The sequence below is a fragment of the Psammomys obesus genome, unplaced genomic scaffold, assembly GCF_907164565.1.
Source record: "Psammomys obesus unplaced genomic scaffold, mPsaObe1.curated_primary_1811, whole genome shotgun sequence".
In the NCBI taxonomy this organism is placed as follows: Eukaryota; Metazoa; Chordata; class Mammalia; order Rodentia; family Muridae; genus Psammomys; species Psammomys obesus.
This window is the reverse complement of record NW_026596443.1, coordinates 3,184,072-3,202,551: the sequence shown is the minus strand read 5'-3', so window position 1 is coordinate 3,202,551 and position 18,480 is coordinate 3,184,072. Positions and strand designations below refer to the sequence as shown.

The following is an 18,480-nucleotide window of genomic DNA, read 5'->3' as shown; positions in this document are numbered from 1 at the left end:
GGAAAAAGGAACTTTATTTGTATGTGTTTAATTCCTGAAGCAGCTGAAGGAGAAATAGCTAGTCTTAGCCTGAGCTGCCTGCCCACAAGGTGGGTGGTACAATCTGTTCTTATTTAGATAGCTTTTGGGGAGAGGTAAAGAGGGGAACTGGGTTGGTGGGGGGCGGAGAAGAGAGGAGCAGGCGGGGAGGCACAGAAGAGGGGAACTTGGAATCTGCAATGTTTATATGATCAGTCATGGATGTCATCTCTCCTCTTTAATTAGGGGTTTGGAGTTTAAAACACTGCTCAGTTTGGTTGTCCCAGGAACAAAGCAGACTGGCAAGTGGGCTGAGGACATGGCAGCTCCCCAGGGCTCACCTATGGTTGGATCGTGGTCTCCATGCTCCTGCCAGTACTCTACAAATGTCAACATTCTAGATGCTTTACAAGCAGCATTTCAGCCCATGCTCACAACACTCTGAATTAAGTACCACAAGGTGGCCATTTTACAGAGGTGAAAAACCAAAAAGGAAGATCTCATATTAAGAGTATACAATTGGTAAACAGTACCCACTGGAGCTGGGACTGTCTTTGTTTTGTCCTTTTTTTTTTTAATTTCAATTAAAAAACAAAAACAAGGTCATGCAGCATGAGCTGGCTTCAAACTCTAAAAAACAAAAACAAGGTCGTGTAATGTGAGCTGGCCCCAAACTCTGCATATTGCCAAGGATGGTTTTGAATTCCTGATCTTCCTGTCTCCACATCCCAAGTGATAACTAGGTCTTGAATTCATCCATTTTTTTTTTTTTTTTTTTCCCAGACATTTCCCTTCCCTGAGAAGGAATTTAGACTTTTCTAATCTTTAAAGATGCCACTTCTCTTCTCAGGCCCAAGTCCTTTAAATTAACTAAAGAAGAGATGGATGGAAGACTTCTATTTACACTCCAGTGTGTTATCTCTGTCATTTAGCAGGATAACAGGACTGGAGGATAAAACGCTGGCCAGTTAACAACCATATCCACCATAAGACAAGTATATTATGAAAGCACAAGAGGGGATTCAAGTCTGGCAACTAATTGTTCAGGATATTTGTCATAGGCCAGGCATGGTGATATATGCTCATAACCCCAGTCCTAGAGAGGCAGACACTCCCTTGTGCATCCAAGGTTAGCCCTGCTCACGTGGCAAGATTCTGTCTCAACGTACAACAAAACACAACAATGAAAGTTACAGTAATTTTGAGCAGCTATATAACTTACAAAGTGAAAGCTGAAAACAATTAAGCCTTGACAAAAGGGTACACTGCCTTATTCCAGTTTTAAGACTTCTCAAAAGCTATACTCCCCAAAGCCTAGGGGTAATGATTTTTAACAGCTATTTTCATCTACTCAAACATTGTGTCTCTAGTGATGGTAAGCTGAGAAAATATTTTAACATTCTGATCACATAGCACTATAATCAGTTCACTCCCAGATGCACATTTAGTGTAAACACACACTTAACATTAAGTATTATTTATTTTTCAAGTTTAAAAGATACATATGTACAAGATAAATAAAACAAACTATCCTTAAAGAATCACTGCATGGCAGAATTCGTAAACATACAAGGTCTTTTATAAAGATACAAACATTATGTCATCAAACACAAAGGAAAACATTGAAAAAAGCAAGCAGGAGCTTGTCACAGACTGCATTAACTACGAAGGACCAGGACAAACTCTCTGGACATCAGGATGAAACTTCTTTTCCATGCCTCCTAGTGGCCTGGCCTTTCTTTTCTGTGTGGAGTTGCTTTCCGCAAAGTCACCAACCTCTAATGAGGTGCCTAGCTCCTCTTCATCAGCCTGCACGGGGAAGAGGGAACAAAACACAACATGCCCACAATGATAACAGAAAATCCTGAAGCTCTGTAATACTATTTCCAGATATTCTTTGTTTTTTAAGATTTTAGAGTGCATTTATTTCCTTCAAAAGCATCTTTTTCATTTTTTTTGCATACCTTTTTTTTCTATTTCAAACTTTACCAACTCAAAAAGCTAGCCATAATTATGAATGCTTATAACAATCAAGAAGCTAAGGTAAGAGGACTACTAAGTTTAGGCTAGCTTGGACTACATTGAAAGTTCAAGCCAGCTAGGGCTACATAAAAAACCCTGTCTCAAAAACAAAACAAAACAAAACAGACCATTCTATCAACTTAAACACCCTCTTTCCATAAATGGTCCTATAATAAACAAAACTTTCTAAGCCCACCGTCTCATTAGTTTTGTAACTAGTCCATGGCTCAATATTAAAAAGGACAAATATGAAAAAAATAAATGAGTCACTTTCCCTCTATCCCTGCTACTCACAAGAACACAAAAGTATCAAGCAGATGCTGCCTGCCCTCTAGTGTTGTCAATAGATGACAATTATTAGAAAAGAGACCAATGGTTATTTGCGCATCTGAGCATTTTGCTGAATAATTTTTAGATGGTTACAACAGGATAAAGAACCTAACTAGCTATTCTAGAGTACAGTATGAATTTAGCAAATTTAATAAATATTTAGACATATACTCTATTTTTTTATTTATAATTGCTTAATCTGGGATATAAATCTGTATTCTTTTCTTAAAAAGATGTATTTTATCTTTAATTTTATATCTGTGTGTGGGTTTGTGCACACGAGTGCAGGTGCCTGTGGAGTCCAGAAGAGGGTGTTAGATCCCTAAAAGCCGCAGTTCTAGTTGTGAGCCTCCTGTTAGGGATGCTGGGTACTGAATAAAGAGTCCTCAAAAGAGAAGCATGCCCTCTTAAACACTAAGCTGTCTCTCCAGCTCCTGGACATACATTATAATATGTATATATACATATATATATCATGTTTTATTAATTCTTTGAGAACATCATACAATATATTTTGATGATATTCATTGCCTACTTCTTCCACTACCTCCTCCCAGATCCATCCCCTATCTTTTTCCAACATCTCATATTACATCCTCTTTTTATTTTTTTGATTGGCCTACAACTACTGTGTACATCAGGCTGGCCTCAAACTCAAGAGATCTGCCTGCCCCTGCCTTCTGAGTGCGATGATTAAAGGTGTGTACTGGGCCTTAAATTTACACCCCCCCCCAAGTCCAATTTGTACTGCCCATATATACATGGTTGTGCAGATGTCCACCAGAGCATGGCTGACCTGAGAGGCCTTAAAGGAAACTGACTGCCCACCCCCAGAGCTAATAACTGTTATCAACTTTGTTAGCTCCTCAGTTAGGGTGGGGGCTCATTAGTCCCTTCCCTCCCCATAGATACAATACTCAAACTGATAATATTTGCAAGTATCATACCTTTTGTTTCTGTCTTGCATGAGTCTCTGTCCACTGCTTGGCATTCTTGAGAAAAGCTATCTTGTTATACTTAAATTCTGAGGACTAAAATAAAATCAGGGTTAAAATAAGAGAAACAGTGATGTGCTGTGATAATCTCTGGCTGCTGAAGTATTAAAGGTACAAATAAAGTAGGCTATTGCTACTGAAGAAATGGGGATACGTACAATGTCAGCCATTAGTGGGTCATCAGGATTGGGCTCTGCCATGAGCAGCTGAATTGAGGTCAATACAGTGGAGATGTTGAGGGATGGTCTCCACGCACCCTATGTACAAAGGAACAATTGTTTTTGTGTTAGAATGTGACATTGTTGAGCCAGGCACAGTGACTCATGCCTGTAATGTCAGCACTTATGAGACAGAGGCAAGAGGACCAGGAATTTAAGGTCACCCTTGGCTATGTGACACAGTCTCAAAAAAATAAAAAAAGAATATGACACTGTATATAACCCAAGGACTTTTGATTTGTCTTTTTGGACAGGGTTTCACGTAATCCATGCTGGTCTTGAACTTGCTATGTCATTGGGGATGACCTTTAATTCCTGATCCTCCTGCTTCCCCTTTCAAGTCCCAAGAAGAGTGATATCAGAGTCAACTCTTTAACCTCTACTCACTTTTGGTGGCAATTTGAGAATATCTAGACAAATCCTTCCACTAGAATCAATGTTTGGATGATAGATTGGAGTCAGAAATCGGATCTGTGGTGGTTCAAATGGGTACCTGTGAATGTGTAAGAACAGAAAATTATTTTGGTTTTGCTTCATGATAAAGGTATGCACCACCATACTGGGCCTTATGTTTTTGTTTTGTTTTGTTTTTTTTTTTTTTTCAAATATAACCCACCAAGTCCAATCTATGGTACCCATATACTCATAGGGGTGGTGCTATAAATAGTTTTTTGGTCACTAGTAGCTACATAAATAATGATGGAACTAGAAAAATATCAGAAAGACAGCGTTTTGAAGGCAAATCTTTCCTAAACTTGCCACCAATCAAAATTACCAGCAATCAAAAAAGTTGAAATAATGGTACTGAAAACACTCAGATTCTCACCACCTTCTAAACACTACCAGTATCTCCTAAGAGTAAGGATACTGTCCTACTGTGATACCATTATATCTGTGAAGTTTTATTTACTTCAGTTACTTTATTTACTTCAGTTACTATTTACTATTCAAACCTCCTTGTCGCCAATTCTTAAAAAAAAAAAAAGATCTATTTATTTATTTATTTATTTATTTATTTATTTATTTATTTATTTATATGTGTGTATTTTAACTGCACCTGTGCCTATGTACCATGAACATGCCTGGTGCTCAGAGGCCAGAAAAGGGTATAGATCTCCTGAACTGGGATTAAAGGAAGTTGTGAGCTGCCAATGTGGATGCTAGGAACTGAACCCAGATCCTCTGTAAAGAGTAGCCATTATGCCATCTGTCCAGGCCCTGTCTCTAAATATTTTTACAACTGTGTTTCTCATCCAGGCTCCAATTAGACTTGCACTGCATTTAGTTACTGTATCTTTTTAGTGACAAAGAAGCCTTGCAAAGTTCCCAATCTATTTCAGCAGTGATGTGTGACACAAATATTAAGCTATTCATTCAGGCCTTAAAAAAGTTTGTCCAGGACCCAATGTGGTAGATAGAAATCCATTTTTAATAGGTAAGATACTCATTTCATCCCTTCTTCATTCTCCACAAAACTACAGCCTCAACTTTCCTGACTAGAGCCTCAAAGGAGTCTTGAACAAAGGACCCTTAACACAAATGGTGATTGCCAAGAGTTGGTGCCAGGGAATAACTGGGGGTAGGGATGGATTTTTAATGGTTATGAAGTTACAGTTTGGGAAGATGGACAGTTCTGGAAATAATATTAATAGTTGCACAACACACTGGGCAGTGGTAGTGCATGCCTTTATCCCAGCACTTGGAAGGCAGAAGCAGGCAGATCTCTGGGTTAGACCAGCCTGGTCTACAGAGCAAGTTCTAGGATGGCTAGGGCTACACAAAGAAACCATGAGTCTAAAAAAGTGTAAAAAGAAAACAAAACAAAAACAAATTAAAAAAACCCAATGTGAAATGAACACCTAAAAAGGCTACAAGCGTTCATTTTATGTTATATAAAATATAACATAAAATCTTTTTTGGAGAGTTGGGGCTCAGTTCTGATGAGACAAAATAACTTACCACATTCCTAGTTAAGGCTAGGATTAAACATAGGTTCTTAACTGCTACAGTTAATTCTCTAAATGCTATATTGTTTGTCTTCCAAGGGCCATGCTTTACTTTATAAGCTGACTCTAATTTGCACTCACCTCTCAGGAATGATAACTTCCAGTGTGAAAACACCTTTCTCATAAGGTGTGTTGACTCCACCTAGTATTTCTTGAGGAAAAAAAAAAAAAAAAAAAAGAAAAAGAAAAGAAAAAAAAAGAAAAGGGAACTAGATGATTTGAATTACCATACAAAAGGATGTAACTCAGTCAGCAGAGAGCTTGCCTAGCATATATAAAGCCCCGAGTTCAACAAGAAACAGTATATGAATCACACATCATGTTATAGTTTGAAATCCTAGTACTCAAGAGGTGGAGACAGGAGAATCAAAGTCAAGGTCATTCTTGGTTACAAGGCAAGTTTGAGGCCAACCTAGGCTACATGAGACCCTTTCTCAAAAGGCAAACAAACAATAGAAACTGTATCAAATGAACTTAATAAGGTCTACAATTCTAGGTATGGGGGCTGGAGAGATGGCTCAGCAGTGCTTGATGTTCTTCCAAAGGACCAGAGTTCCAATCTTGACACCCATATCAGGTAGCTTACAACTAATGCCTGTAACTCCAACTCAAGAGAATCTGATGCCCTCTTCTGGCTCCAGGTATGTGCATATGTGTGCATGTAAACACACATACGCACGCATGCACACACAAAATAAAATAAAATAAAACAAAGGAACTGCGTGTAGAACAGTAATTTTAGTAACTGAATTAGGGCTTTGACCGAATCTCTACCAGTGTCTCCTGTCCGCCTACCTGCCCTGAAACAGTGTCACACAACTAATAACTTAACCTGTTTTAACTTTTTTTAAAAATTACAATAGTGTACGTGCTTGTGAGTGTGTACACACATGCTATGGCATGGATGTAGAAGTCAGAGGACTAGTTATAGGAGCTGGTTTTCCCTTCCACCACAGGGATCCTGGGGATTAAACCTGGGTTGTTAGGCTTGGTGGCAAACCAACTAAGGAAGAAAGATGGCAGGGCTCCTACTATGCCGTACTTTTGAATACACCAATGTGTGAAATTTAGGATAATTTTCAATATGGCTACAATCATCACCACAGGCATGACGAGATACCTACGAGCTCGCAAATCATCCACTCGGTCCTTTTCCTGCCAGCATGTGATGCCTGGGGGAGGTTCTATGGCCAACATGTGCAGTTCTTTCTTCAGGCGTGAGGCTCTCTGCATGATGTCAAGAAAAAGGAACTATCAACAGTTCACTGCTCCGCACTAAGGGCTGGCCGGGGGTGTGCTGGAAAAGAAAAGAAACAACCATGAAATAGCCACAAGGACTAGCATTTTCAGCACAGCTTCAATTTAATGAAGAACAGATTCTTATTACTCTCTTGGGACAAAGGGAGCCTGACTTTTCCCCACTGCTGCATGAACTTTTGGTCTACTCATACAAATAATAGTAATAACAATTTAAAAAGTTTAAACTGAGTGTCTGCTTCCATTAATAAATTATAGTCACGAGGACAGAGCCCGAGTCCAATTCTGCTCACAAATGAATCCTAAGCATGCCCAGACAGCAAGGGACTGGGTAGACAATAGCTGTGTGCAGTCTACACACTCTGAGAGCAAGAACAAAGCAGCCAACATTTGGAGGCACTTGTAAGCTAGTGTTTAAGTGTCTGACATTCTTTCTGTGCATTATGGACTCTATATTTTCCTGATTTTTCAGGGAACTCATCCTATCAATTAGCCCATCCCACTATAGTATTCCTAATCTTTCTGTCTCAGTCATCAACACCCAAATATACATAAAGTCTGTCACCTAAATAACCCCCACAAACACATCCACTCAACTAGTAACCACCTAAAGGATGCTATTATTTTGATGTACATTAAAAATATAATATCACAAGTTACAGCTTATTTTGCCACAAGCTAGATGAACATATCTTTTTTTTCTCTCTCTCTCTTGCATTGCTGGACCAAGAGCTAAGCCTTACCTCGGCCTGTTTTTTTTATTTTTTTATTTTTGAGATATGTCTCCCTTAGTTGCCCTTCAACTTGTGACTTTCCTCCCTCAGTCTACAAAGTAATTGGGATTAAAAGCCTGGGTCACCAAGTCTAGCTAATGAACATATTCTTAATCTAGTAAAAATCCTTTCCATACTCTCACATTTAAAGATATTTTCCTACATATTCTTTAAGTTAAAAAAAAAAAAAAAAACTTTTGGGTTGGAGAGATGGTTCAGAGGTTATAACCACTTGTTGCTCTGCCAGAGGGCCTGGGTTTGACTTGTAGCATCCATGTAGCAGCTCACAATCATCTGTAACACCTCAGACACCAGGCATGCATACGGTACACAGACATACATGTGGACAAAGCAACCAAACACATAAAATAAAAACAACTAAAAATATAAATTTGCTCTTTATATTTAAATCTTCCAGCTACCAGTAATTACTTTTGTGCATACTAAGAGGTAGAAGGTCCAATTTTAATTCTCCCCCAAATGAATAACCAATTGTTCTACCACTATTTTAAAAAAAAGAAAAAAAGGAAACTCCACCCTTCTAATATAACCATAAATTACATTTCCAAACATGTGTAGATCTGTTTTGAGTCTTCTAAATTTGTTCCATTCATCATCTGGAATGTTCTGACTCAAAACCCCACTCTTTCAGTTACTACCGCTTACTTCTTTTTCATTTTTTACTTAAATTGTTTTCAGTTCCGGGGCTAGGAGTATAACTGAGTGGTGGAACACTTGTCTAGGAGGAGGAAGACCCTGCACTACTAAAGTTGTATTTAATTTTAGCTTAAACCCATTAGATATGGAAGCTGTTACTCAAGTTTTCAATTCTCTTCAGCCAATTTTGATAAATTAAAAATTTCTACAAAGATTGGGGGTACACACCTTTAAACTTGGTACTCAGGAGGCAAAGGCACATTGATTTCTGAGTTTGAGGCAGCCCAGTCTACACAAGAAGTACCAGGTCATCTAGAGCTACATTGCGAGGACCTACAAATTTATCTGCTCATTTAAAACTTACTTATAGAAAAACTATATATCCTTTTATCCAAACCCAGGTGTCACAGTGTCACTCAGCTATATCCTAGCACCTTGGAGGCTGAGATTAGGAGCTCCAATTGCTGTGAATCTGAGGCCAACCTGGGCTATATGGCAAGACCCTCTGTACAATCTGTGGCTATGCTTCCATTTTTATTTCTAACATAATTTCTCTAGACCATCTTTTTTGGTTTTCCTTATTCTTCCAGGTGTGTATCAATTTTATTAATCTTTACAAATAACATTAAATACTTCTCTGTTGAAAATTTATTTCTGTTCCTATCTTTATCACTGATATCTTTGTACTTTCTTAGTTTTTTCTTTCCAGAATAGGGTTAGGGTCATGCTTTATTTTCCTCCTTTGCAGGCAACTCTCTCTCCCTCTCTTCTCTCCTCCCTTCTTCCTCTCATTTGTTTTGAGACAGAGTCTCATGTATCCCAGGCTGTTTAAATTTTGCTACGTAGTTGAGGATGACTTCCTGTCCCGCTACTTCCAACTACTGGGATTACAGGTGTACACCACCACGTCCAGTTTACATGGCAGTGGAGACTGGAGCAAAGATTCATGGATGTTTGGCAAGTACTCTACCAACTGAGCTCTATCAGTTTTCAATTTTTCCTTTTAAAGTGCAAACATATAAGGCTATATATTACTTTCCAATTTATATTTCACCCTCCAAAGGTTTGATATAACATTTATCCAACCTTGATATATGAAGGCTGTCCACCCATGTTGGTTACATATTCTTCTGCCTCAGCCCCTAATACACTGGAATTCACAAGCATATGCCTTCACATCCAGTCTTGTTATTGGTTTCTAACATGTCATTTATATCCTTTAAAATTGTTGGGTCTTGCTCAGAACGTCCTATGTGTACTTAAAAAGGGAGACAGTTCAGTTGTTATAATGCTTGATATGTATTTTAAGAACCTTAGTTTAATCCAGAACCCACATAAAAAGTGGGGTGTGGTGGTACATGAGGATAAACCTAGCACTTGGTTCAGGGAGAGAAGAAATAACCCTTAGGTTGTCCTCTGACCTTCCCACATGTGCTATGACACACACAACATAAGAATAAAATAAAAATATGCATCATTCGTATATACAAAAATAAATTTAATACAAAACAAATTATCTCCTCAGCAACTTAAAAAAAAAAAATAGTTTGGCCAGTTATGGTGACACAGATCTTGGAGGCAGAGGCAGGAGGTTTGCTGAAAATTCTATACCAGTCTTGTCTACAAGACAAGTTCCAGAGTAGCCGGGGATATAAACAAGATTCTGTCTCAAATGGAACAAAATTTAAAAAAAAAGGGGGGGGGGTGCTGGAAAAGAGTAGCCCAGTGATTAAGAACATTTATTGTTTTCACAGAGGTCCTGAGTTTGATTCCCAGCACCCATATAGTGTCTCATAACTATCCATGACCTCAGTTCCAGGGGACCCAACAAATATGCATGCAGTACAAATAAATGCATGTATATAAAACATTTATGTACACAAAACAAATATAAAATCAACTGGTCCTTTGACTCCTCTTCCATACAACAGAAAAGCTTCAGACTAACTTAATTATTAATTACTCACATTTACACTATTGTGTATTTATTATTATTATTTGGTTTTTCGAGACAGGGTTTCTCTGTGTAGCCTTGGCTGTCCTGGACTCGCTCTGTGGGCCAGGCTGCCCTCATACTCACATCAATCCACCTGCCTCTGCTATGCCTGGCTACAATTTTGTATCTTAATTCTATCAATTTCTCTCTCTCTTTGGTTTATTTTTTTTGTTTTATTTATTTACTTAGTTTTTTTTTTTTTTTTTTTTTTTAAGGGTTTCTCTTTGTAGCACTAGCCATCCTGGAACTTGCTTTGTAGACCAGGCTGGCCTCAAACTCAAGAGATTGGCTTGTCTCTTCTGGGATTAAAGGTGTGTGCTCAGCCTCTATCATTTTCTTTAATGAAGCCTTGCTATTTTGCAGGGAGCAGGGCATTTGGCTTACACTTCCACATTACAATATATTGTTGACGGAAGCCAGGACAGGGACTCAAATAAGACAGAAAACTGGAGGCAGGAGTTGATGCAGAGACCATAAAGAAGTGTTGCTTACTGGCTTTCTCTCCATAACTCATTCAGATGAAACATTGCTATTTTATACACAAAATCTGAAGAACTACTTTCAGTAGAACAAAACAAAACCAAGCCAAACCTTCCAAATACGAGGGACTGGAAAAAACAGCTCAGCGGATTAAAGCACTTGCTAAATAGGCCTGACAATTTGATTCAATCCCAGTAGTTAACAGTAGAAGAACAGTCTCCTCAAAGTTGTCTTTTGACAATCAATTATAATAAAACTATCTACAATTATAAACTGCATCTTCTTCTTTGTTTGTAGACAGGGTTTTCCTGGGTAGCCTTGGCTGTCTTGGACTCTCTATCTACACAGAGATCAGCCTGCCTCTGCCTCCTTGAGTGCTGGGATGACAGGTTTATAAACTGTATCTGTATATAAAATAAGAACACAGTGGAATCAGATTAGAATAAGAAAAAAAAAAGGCAATTTATCTCAAAGAAGCAACCAGGTGGTAACACATTGGTATATACAAAGTCTTCGGGGTGTTGGAGTGAAGGTTTAGCTGCTCTTCCAGAGGACCCAGATTCAATTCCAAACACCACCTGACAGATCATAACTGTAACTCCAGTTCTGGGGGATTCGACATCCTCCTCTGGATGTCGAATTGTGGGCACCAGGCACACACGTGGTGCACATACACACATGCAGACAAACACTCATACACATGAAATAAAAGTAAATAAAAACTTAAAAGTCCTTTGGTATAAAAGTCATCTCTTATTGTGTATTTTCTGAATATAAAGGTTTTTTTTTTTTTTTTTACAGAGCCGGGGCTTGGTGGTGTAGACACGGGAGGCGCCTAGGCAGAAGTCAGTTCCAGATTAGCCTGGACTACAGGGACACCTGTCTCAAAAACAACAAAACAAACCCTCAAACCAAAGATCCTTACAACATAGCTCCACTAGGTGTTTTTCTTTTAATTTCTTTTAAACCGGTGTTTTTAGTCTCTTTTCCAGTAATTACTCCCTACAAATGAACGCTTCCACTGCACTATTCTTAAAATTCTTTCACACCTAAGTGTGCGGCCACATCAAAGGATAATTCCTTCCAGGTCTGCGGGAGCGCACCCCAGTCTTCCCACCCTCTGTGCGTCTTCACAAATCTGCAGCCCGTATGTTACTGTTGATTCACCTCAGATTCCAGAGCGCTGGTGTTTTGTTTTGTGGCCCCAGGCCCCGTGGTAAGTTAAATAGTCAACGCACTGAACTCGGGTAGATGGGAGGTGCTGGAGGCCGGGCCGAGGCTCAGCCTTGGCGCGCACCTGCGGTCCTCTCTTCCCGCCGTGCTCCTCCCGGGGCAGCTCGGGTAGAAGCGGGACTCCTTCCCCACACTCACTGTGACTCGGGGTACGTTCCCTCCGCTGGCCCCGGCAACACCATTGAGCAGGTCTGCTGGCCGCCACGAGCGTCTGTGGCGTACTCGCTGAGCCCTCGAGACCGTTGAAGTGACTCCGCCCCCATCCAAGAAAGGGCTGCGATTGGTCCACAGCGATCCCGGAAGAGGCGCGTGCCCGCCTATTGGCCAGCGCTCCGAGCGTGCGTCCGCTCACGCAAGGCTCAAATTGGCGCGCGCAGCCGGACCGGAATCCCCAGTTCCCGCTGTCAGCGTGGTTGGAAGTCGCGCAGGAGAGAACGAAAGCAACTGGAAGTACTTCATCTGGGGAAGTGACTGCTGAATAGCTGCCTTTATGTCTTTGTTCTTTGAGACGGGTCTTTCGACGCTGCCCGGCTCAGTTTGGAACTTGGCTATGTAGCTCAGGCTAGACCCTCAGGGGACTCCTGCGTTATCCTCCCAAGTGAATTAGCACTAGGCGCCGCGTCGCCCGAGCTTTAAGTAATGTCAGAGGATACCTTACAACTTCATCTAAGACCTGGCATGTTGAGGTAGAAGGATCGAGAATTTGAGACCAGCTTAGGCTACGTAGATTTCCTCCAGCTGAAAAAAAATATTTTTAAACTTATAATTCTGGTGGACAAAGTGTTCCATCAGGACTCATAGCGGATAGAGTAGATTTCACTTTCCACTAAAAGTGTTCGTTTGGAAGCTGAGCAAGTTAAGGGTAATGCGAAAGAGATCCTTCGCACCGTGCGGGAGCTAGGGAAGAGCACCGCCCTTTTCCCTGTAGGTAAATCCCGTTAGGACTTACTCGTCGCAGTAAGTGTTTTCTGTTACCATTTTGGAGTTCCTGCTTATCTCACTACTGTCATTTGCTAATAGCTAATGATAGCTAATGCTTTCAGTATCTTTTCTTATTTTTCCTGTTCCAACAGTGGCTGTATGTCAATTAGTTCTGTCTTCAGAACTTAAATGGAACCTTCCTTGGATGGGTCTCTGAAAAATAGAATTTAAGATGTCTCTGAGAAAAATCACAAATTGTATTGAGTTTGGTGGGAAAGATCAATTATAGTTTGGACACAGGAAAGAAGGGAAAAGGTCCCATTTTAGGTGTACAGTTTCCATTTGTCCACCAGAGGGAGGTATGTTAAATGGTGGAAAAAGAGGCCCTAAAGATTGCTCTAAATGTTATTTTTTACATTTTAATCAACTAAGTTAGATTTTTTTTTTTTTTGAGACAGGCTGTCACTATGCATCCTGGGGCTATTTAGACCAGGCTGGCCTCCAACTCAGAGGTCTACCTGCCTTTGCCTACCAAGTTCCAGGTTCAAAGGCGTGTTCTACTACACCTCGCCCTAAGTTAGGATTTTTGAGGCAAGTGTTTAATTGTGAATCTCAGGCTGGCTTCAAAGTCACAACAATCCTCCTGCCTAGGTATTAATCACTATTTATTTTATTTTATTTTGTTTTGTTTATTTGAGGCAGGGTCCCATATAGCTCAAGCTGTCCTCAAATTTATTATGTAGCTGAAGCTAGACTTGAACTCCGGATCCTCTTGCCTCTATTTTCTAAGTATTAAGATTATAAACATGTGACATTATGGCCAGCTTGCCATTAGTTTTGAAAGTAGATTGATCTAATGTTACAATTAAAGTGTGAATGTGGGAAATTATTACTTGATAAAAATTTATTTTCTACAAAGTCATCTGTGTTGGACCAGTTATATTTATTTATTTAGTGAATGAGCGTGGTGTGTTGTATGTGTGTGGTGTGTATATGTGGTACATTGAAGCATGTAGGTAAGTATGTGTGCCCATGTTGCTCCTGTGGAGTCCAGGATGTTGGGTATCTTCCCCTATTTCTCTATACTTTATTGCCTGGAGACAGGGTCTCTCACAGACTTAGAAGCACAGCTAGCCTGCCAGCTCTTGAGAGATTCACCATGTGTTTCCCAGTGCTGGGGTTGTAGGTACAATCAGCTGTGCCTGGCTTTTTATGTCAGAGCTGGGGACTTGAACTCAGGTCCTCATATTTGCAAAGCAAGTACTCTTACACATTGAGCCTTCTCCCCAGATCAGTCATTTTGAAAATATAAAAATTATACTTTATTTGTACAGGATTGTTTGCTTGGATTTAACTTGAAGTTAAAAATGTTTTCTTAGAGAGCTGGAGAGCGTGTCTTAGCTGTGGAAAGTGTGTCTCAGCTGTGGAGAGCGCTGTGCAGTCTTGAGGAATTGAGTTTAGATCCCAGCACCTGTTCATCAAGTTGGGGCCAGCAAATACCAGTAACTCCAGGTCCAGGAACTGATGCTCTCTTCTGGCCTTGGTGTATACTTGCACACACATGTGTTCAGACACTCATGCAGGTATGAACAAATAAATACATACATCTTTAAAATATTTTTTAGAGCATTTAAGAAACTTAAAGTATCAAACTTTTTTAATGAGATGACCCTATAAATTTATTCTTTGAGAGTTTTGGTAAGGTGAAGATGTTTTGGGGAAAACATACATAGCTTTAATTAAAAAAAAAACCAAAAAACAAAAACTTTTCAAGTCATAGAAAGACAGATGTTTTTGTGGTATAATTTTTGACTGATGTATTTAAGCTAATTAAGATACTAATGATTATTATTTTAGTTATCACAGCTGGAAGATATACTTCTCTCTAATTAGGTAGGTATGCACTTAAATTATTTAAAGAATTAAGCCTTTTATGCTTTCTGTAAAATTCTCCAAAGAAAGTGTCATACTTCCTTCACAAGAAAAAAGAAAAAGACCAAATACAACAGTTATAGTAAGAAAATAGTATTCTTCCTGTTTTCTGCAACCTCCCACTCTTGGTACTGAATTTTTCTGAGACAGTTTCTTTTACCTTAGGTAAAAGAACTTCCAGAGTGCTAGAATTACAAACAAATGTTTATGATCACGCTTGGTTCATGCAGTACAGGACCTTGTGCATGCTAGGCAATCATTCTCTGAACTAAAGTACATCCCCAGCACCAAGACTGAATTCTTGTTGAAATTTAAGCTTATTAAAAAACAAAACAAAACAAAAACAAGGTGGCTCATTCCTGGTATTTGGGAGGCTGAAGCAGGAAAAAAACCCAGGGGTTTGAATGAAACTAGCCTGGGTTCTTGACAACCTGAACTGTAGAGAACCTCAAAAAACAATAATAAAAAATGAGAGAAAGAAGACACAGAGAGAGAGAGAGAGGGGGAGAGGAAGATGGGGGAAAGAGTGAGGGAATGAGAGAGAGAAAAAAAGAACACAGCCAAACCTGGAATGTGGAGGCAGAGGATCAGGATTTCACACTCCTCTTTAATCATTCTGAGTAAATGAGACTTCATCTCAAACAAAACAAAACAGAATATAGTCCCATAGCTGTAACATTATTGGTCTCTGAGAAAGCTATATTACTTTTAAAGTTTTACTAGAAACTACTATGTTGGTAAGATGTAAAGCTGAGGAGCTGACTTTTACTACAAACATATTAAGATCAGGAGGACTGGAAAGAGAGTTAGCTGATGGTTAAGTAATCTTTCCTGATTTATCTCTTTGTATGCTAGTCTTGTACAGATTCCTCTGATAGCTTTCTGTGTGGATTGTGAGGAAAAGCAACACTTACACAGCACTTAGCTTGGAATGACGGAAATCCATGTTTGTAATCATCTGTAAGCCCAGTTGGTAAGAGCATTTCCTTAGCATGCTTGGCTTGAGATAGTCTCCTTTGTAGCTTAGGCCATAGCAAGACCTCACACTCTTGATCTTCCAAGATGATAGGCACAATAATTAAAATGGCCCAAAGTTCCCAAATAGAACTCTGCCTAAAGAGTAAAAGAGAATTTGATATCAAAATAAGGTAGGAGCCAGGAATGGTGACACATTCTCTTTTTATTCAGAGTTCCTTTTTGTTGTTGTTTTTTTTGAGACAGGGTTTCTCTGTGTATCCTTGTCTGCCCTAGAACTCACTCTGTAGACCAGGCTGGCTTTGAACTCACAGATATCTGCCTGCCTCTGCCTCCCAAGTGCTGGAAGGTGTGTGCCATCACTGCCTGACTTAAGTTTTTGTTTTATTAAGACAAAGTGTCTTATAGTCCAGGTTGGCCTGGAACTGACTATGCATTAAGGATGACCTTGAACTCCTTGTACTCCTCCCTGAACCTCCCAAGTGCTGAGAGTACAAGTTACTCCCCTCCCTCTCTTCCATTTTTTCGTCCCCCCCCCCTTGTTGTTTTTGTTTTGTTTTTGGAGGGGAGTGGATTTGAGATGAAGTTTCACTATAGATCAGGATGATTTTAAACTCATTATATAGTCCAGACAGCTCTAGAACTCCTGGCAATCATATGTCAGCCTTCTGGGGGCTGGGATTGGTGTGGGCTGACTAGACTGGCTTATTTCAAGTTTATCCCCCCCCCCCCCAACAGAAAAAGAGGAATGGGCAAGTGTTCATATGTTAGGAAATAATAAAGCTTTTAAACAAATGATCTAGTCATTTTCACATTTTTGATGAAAAATTTCAACTAGTCAAGAATTTTTCTGGACCTGGAATAAAAGTCGTATTAATAATTTATGTAAAAACTGTAATACTGTATGTGTATGCATGCTTTTCCTCATGCACATTCACAACTAATACATGTTAATAAAACTAGATGTAAAACCAGGGCATGAATTCTAGTCCTTCTGGTACTCTATGTTTAGTTCTGTCTTCTAGAAAGCTTTTTTACTCAAGGGATCTAAGCTTAGCGGTCACAACAGTGATAAACTACGACTCCCAAAAAGACTAGAGAAAAGGGTTGCCTCTGGTGGTGAGGCAGTAGCAGCTTCAGGGCAAAGGTGCTAGATCCAGCAGCGGAGGGTGCAACTTGTCCTTGACTGGTTTCTAATGCATTCAGGGATATGTAGTTCCCATAGGACCACAGCGTGCCCTCAGGGCAGGTCTCTTACTACAAGTCCCGTGATGACTCCGGGCTTGGGCAGCGCCTGCGTGGTGAAGTTAAAGGAGCGTGTGGGCGGTGCTAGTAGAGGGAGGAGTAAAGATGGTGGTTCGGGGGCCTCCGCCTTCATTTCCCGGCTGAATCCCTCAGAGGGAGGCGGCGGCGGCCACACAAGGCTACCAGTAGTCTGGTGGTGGTAGTTTTGGCAGCAGCTGCAGAGGCTCGAGCCATGGCGGAGCTGGAGCATCTGGGAGGGAAGCGGGCAGAGTCGGCGCGAGCGCGGCGGGCTGAGCAGCTGCGGCGCTGGCGGGGCTCGCTGACAGAACAGGAGCCCGTGGAGCGACAGGGCGCAGGGCGGCAGCTGCAGACGAAACGCGGGAGCCCCAGGGTCCGCTTCGAGGACGGTGCGGTCTTTCTGGCTGCCTGCTCCAGCGGAGACACGGACGAGGTGAAAAAGCTTCTGGCAAGAGGTGCGGACATCAACACGGTCAACGTGGACGGCTTAACAGCCTTGCACCAGGTAGGACTCCCCTCTCGGTTGAGTGGGTCTTTTACCTGTAAGCCTGTGACCCCGTGAGCTGCCTAACCAAGAGTATTGTCAGTATCACCGCAGAGCCCACCTGCAAAGACCATGCCACTGAGTCATCTCACATTCTCGGCCACCTCCTTACACTCATCAGATCTTTTCCCGACCCCAGGGTTAGGGGTCTTTACTTGAAGAACTGGTGTCACCAGGGTGACTGGTCAGTGTTTGTATTTCCCTCCACCTACTTGGTTGTCATGGTGACTGATTTGGTCCTTGGTGTTCTCTCTGTAGATTAGTTATCTTTACTTCTGTCTTGCACCTATACGTCCGTCATGCCACTCACATACACTTAGTGTCATTAGCCTGATACTCGTTCAGAAAATTCAACTTTTCTATTTGTGTGGCTCAGTTATCAAACTCTTAAGTCAGTTAAAGAAAAATCCCACTAGGGGATTAGACAGACAGCTCTTTGGAAACGACACTTGTTTTGCTGCTGTGTGATCTGTGCCTTCTCCAGGCCACCCTTAGAACATCCTTGACCTCATTGTTATGGGCGTCTTATTTTTTTCTGCAGCAGTGCTACTTCTGTCAGGGACAGAATTATTTCTGTTTGGTACTTATGGGATAGACTTCCAATTTTATTTCTGAATCTATATGTAGAAATGATAATCTTTGAAAAAAATAAATGACTACATATGGATTGCAGGTAATCTGAGAGTTCTGTGCTTGATAATAACACCTTGATTTCTTTCACTTATGAAACAATATTCACAACTCCACCCTCTTTCCCCAGTTGAACTTCATCAGTTATTTTGGTGAGCCGAGAGCTGGGCATTTACCCTTCCTTCCTTCCTTCCTTCCTTCCTTCCTTCCTTCCTTCCTTCCTTCCTTCC

The 18,480-nt window shown here is 40.5% G+C and overlaps 2 protein-coding genes across 5 annotated transcripts in view; one reads left to right on the top strand and one right to left on the bottom strand.

Annotated features, from left to right (window-relative positions):
- Positions 1–1,541: 1,541 nt before the first annotated feature.
- Positions 1,542–12,227, bottom strand: Ube2t (ubiquitin conjugating enzyme E2 T). Its single transcript, XM_055598174.1, has 7 exons — positions 12,124–12,227; positions 6,714–6,886; positions 5,671–5,740; positions 3,971–4,076; positions 3,524–3,622; positions 3,318–3,401; positions 1,542–1,827 (listed from the first exon to the last, which is right to left on the bottom strand). The coding sequence occupies exons 2-7, from the start codon at positions 6,820–6,822 to the stop codon at positions 1,681–1,683; spliced, it is 615 nt and encodes a 204-aa protein (XP_055454149.1). The 5' UTR covers positions 6,823–6,886; positions 12,124–12,227; the 3' UTR covers positions 1,542–1,680.
- A 4,937-nt stretch (positions 12,228–17,164) lies between these two features.
- Positions 17,165–18,480, top strand: part of Ppp1r12b (protein phosphatase 1 regulatory subunit 12B) — a 213,103-nt gene continuing 211,787 nt past the window's right edge. For all 4 annotated transcript variants that reach the window (XM_055598056.1, XM_055598059.1, XM_055598055.1 and 1 more), the window contains exon 1: positions 17,165–17,581. In XM_055598056.1, coding sequence (XP_055454031.1) covers positions 17,291–17,581 — 291 coding nt within the window. In that variant the 5' untranslated portion in view covers positions 17,165–17,290. The remainder of the gene's footprint in view (positions 17,582–18,480) is intronic.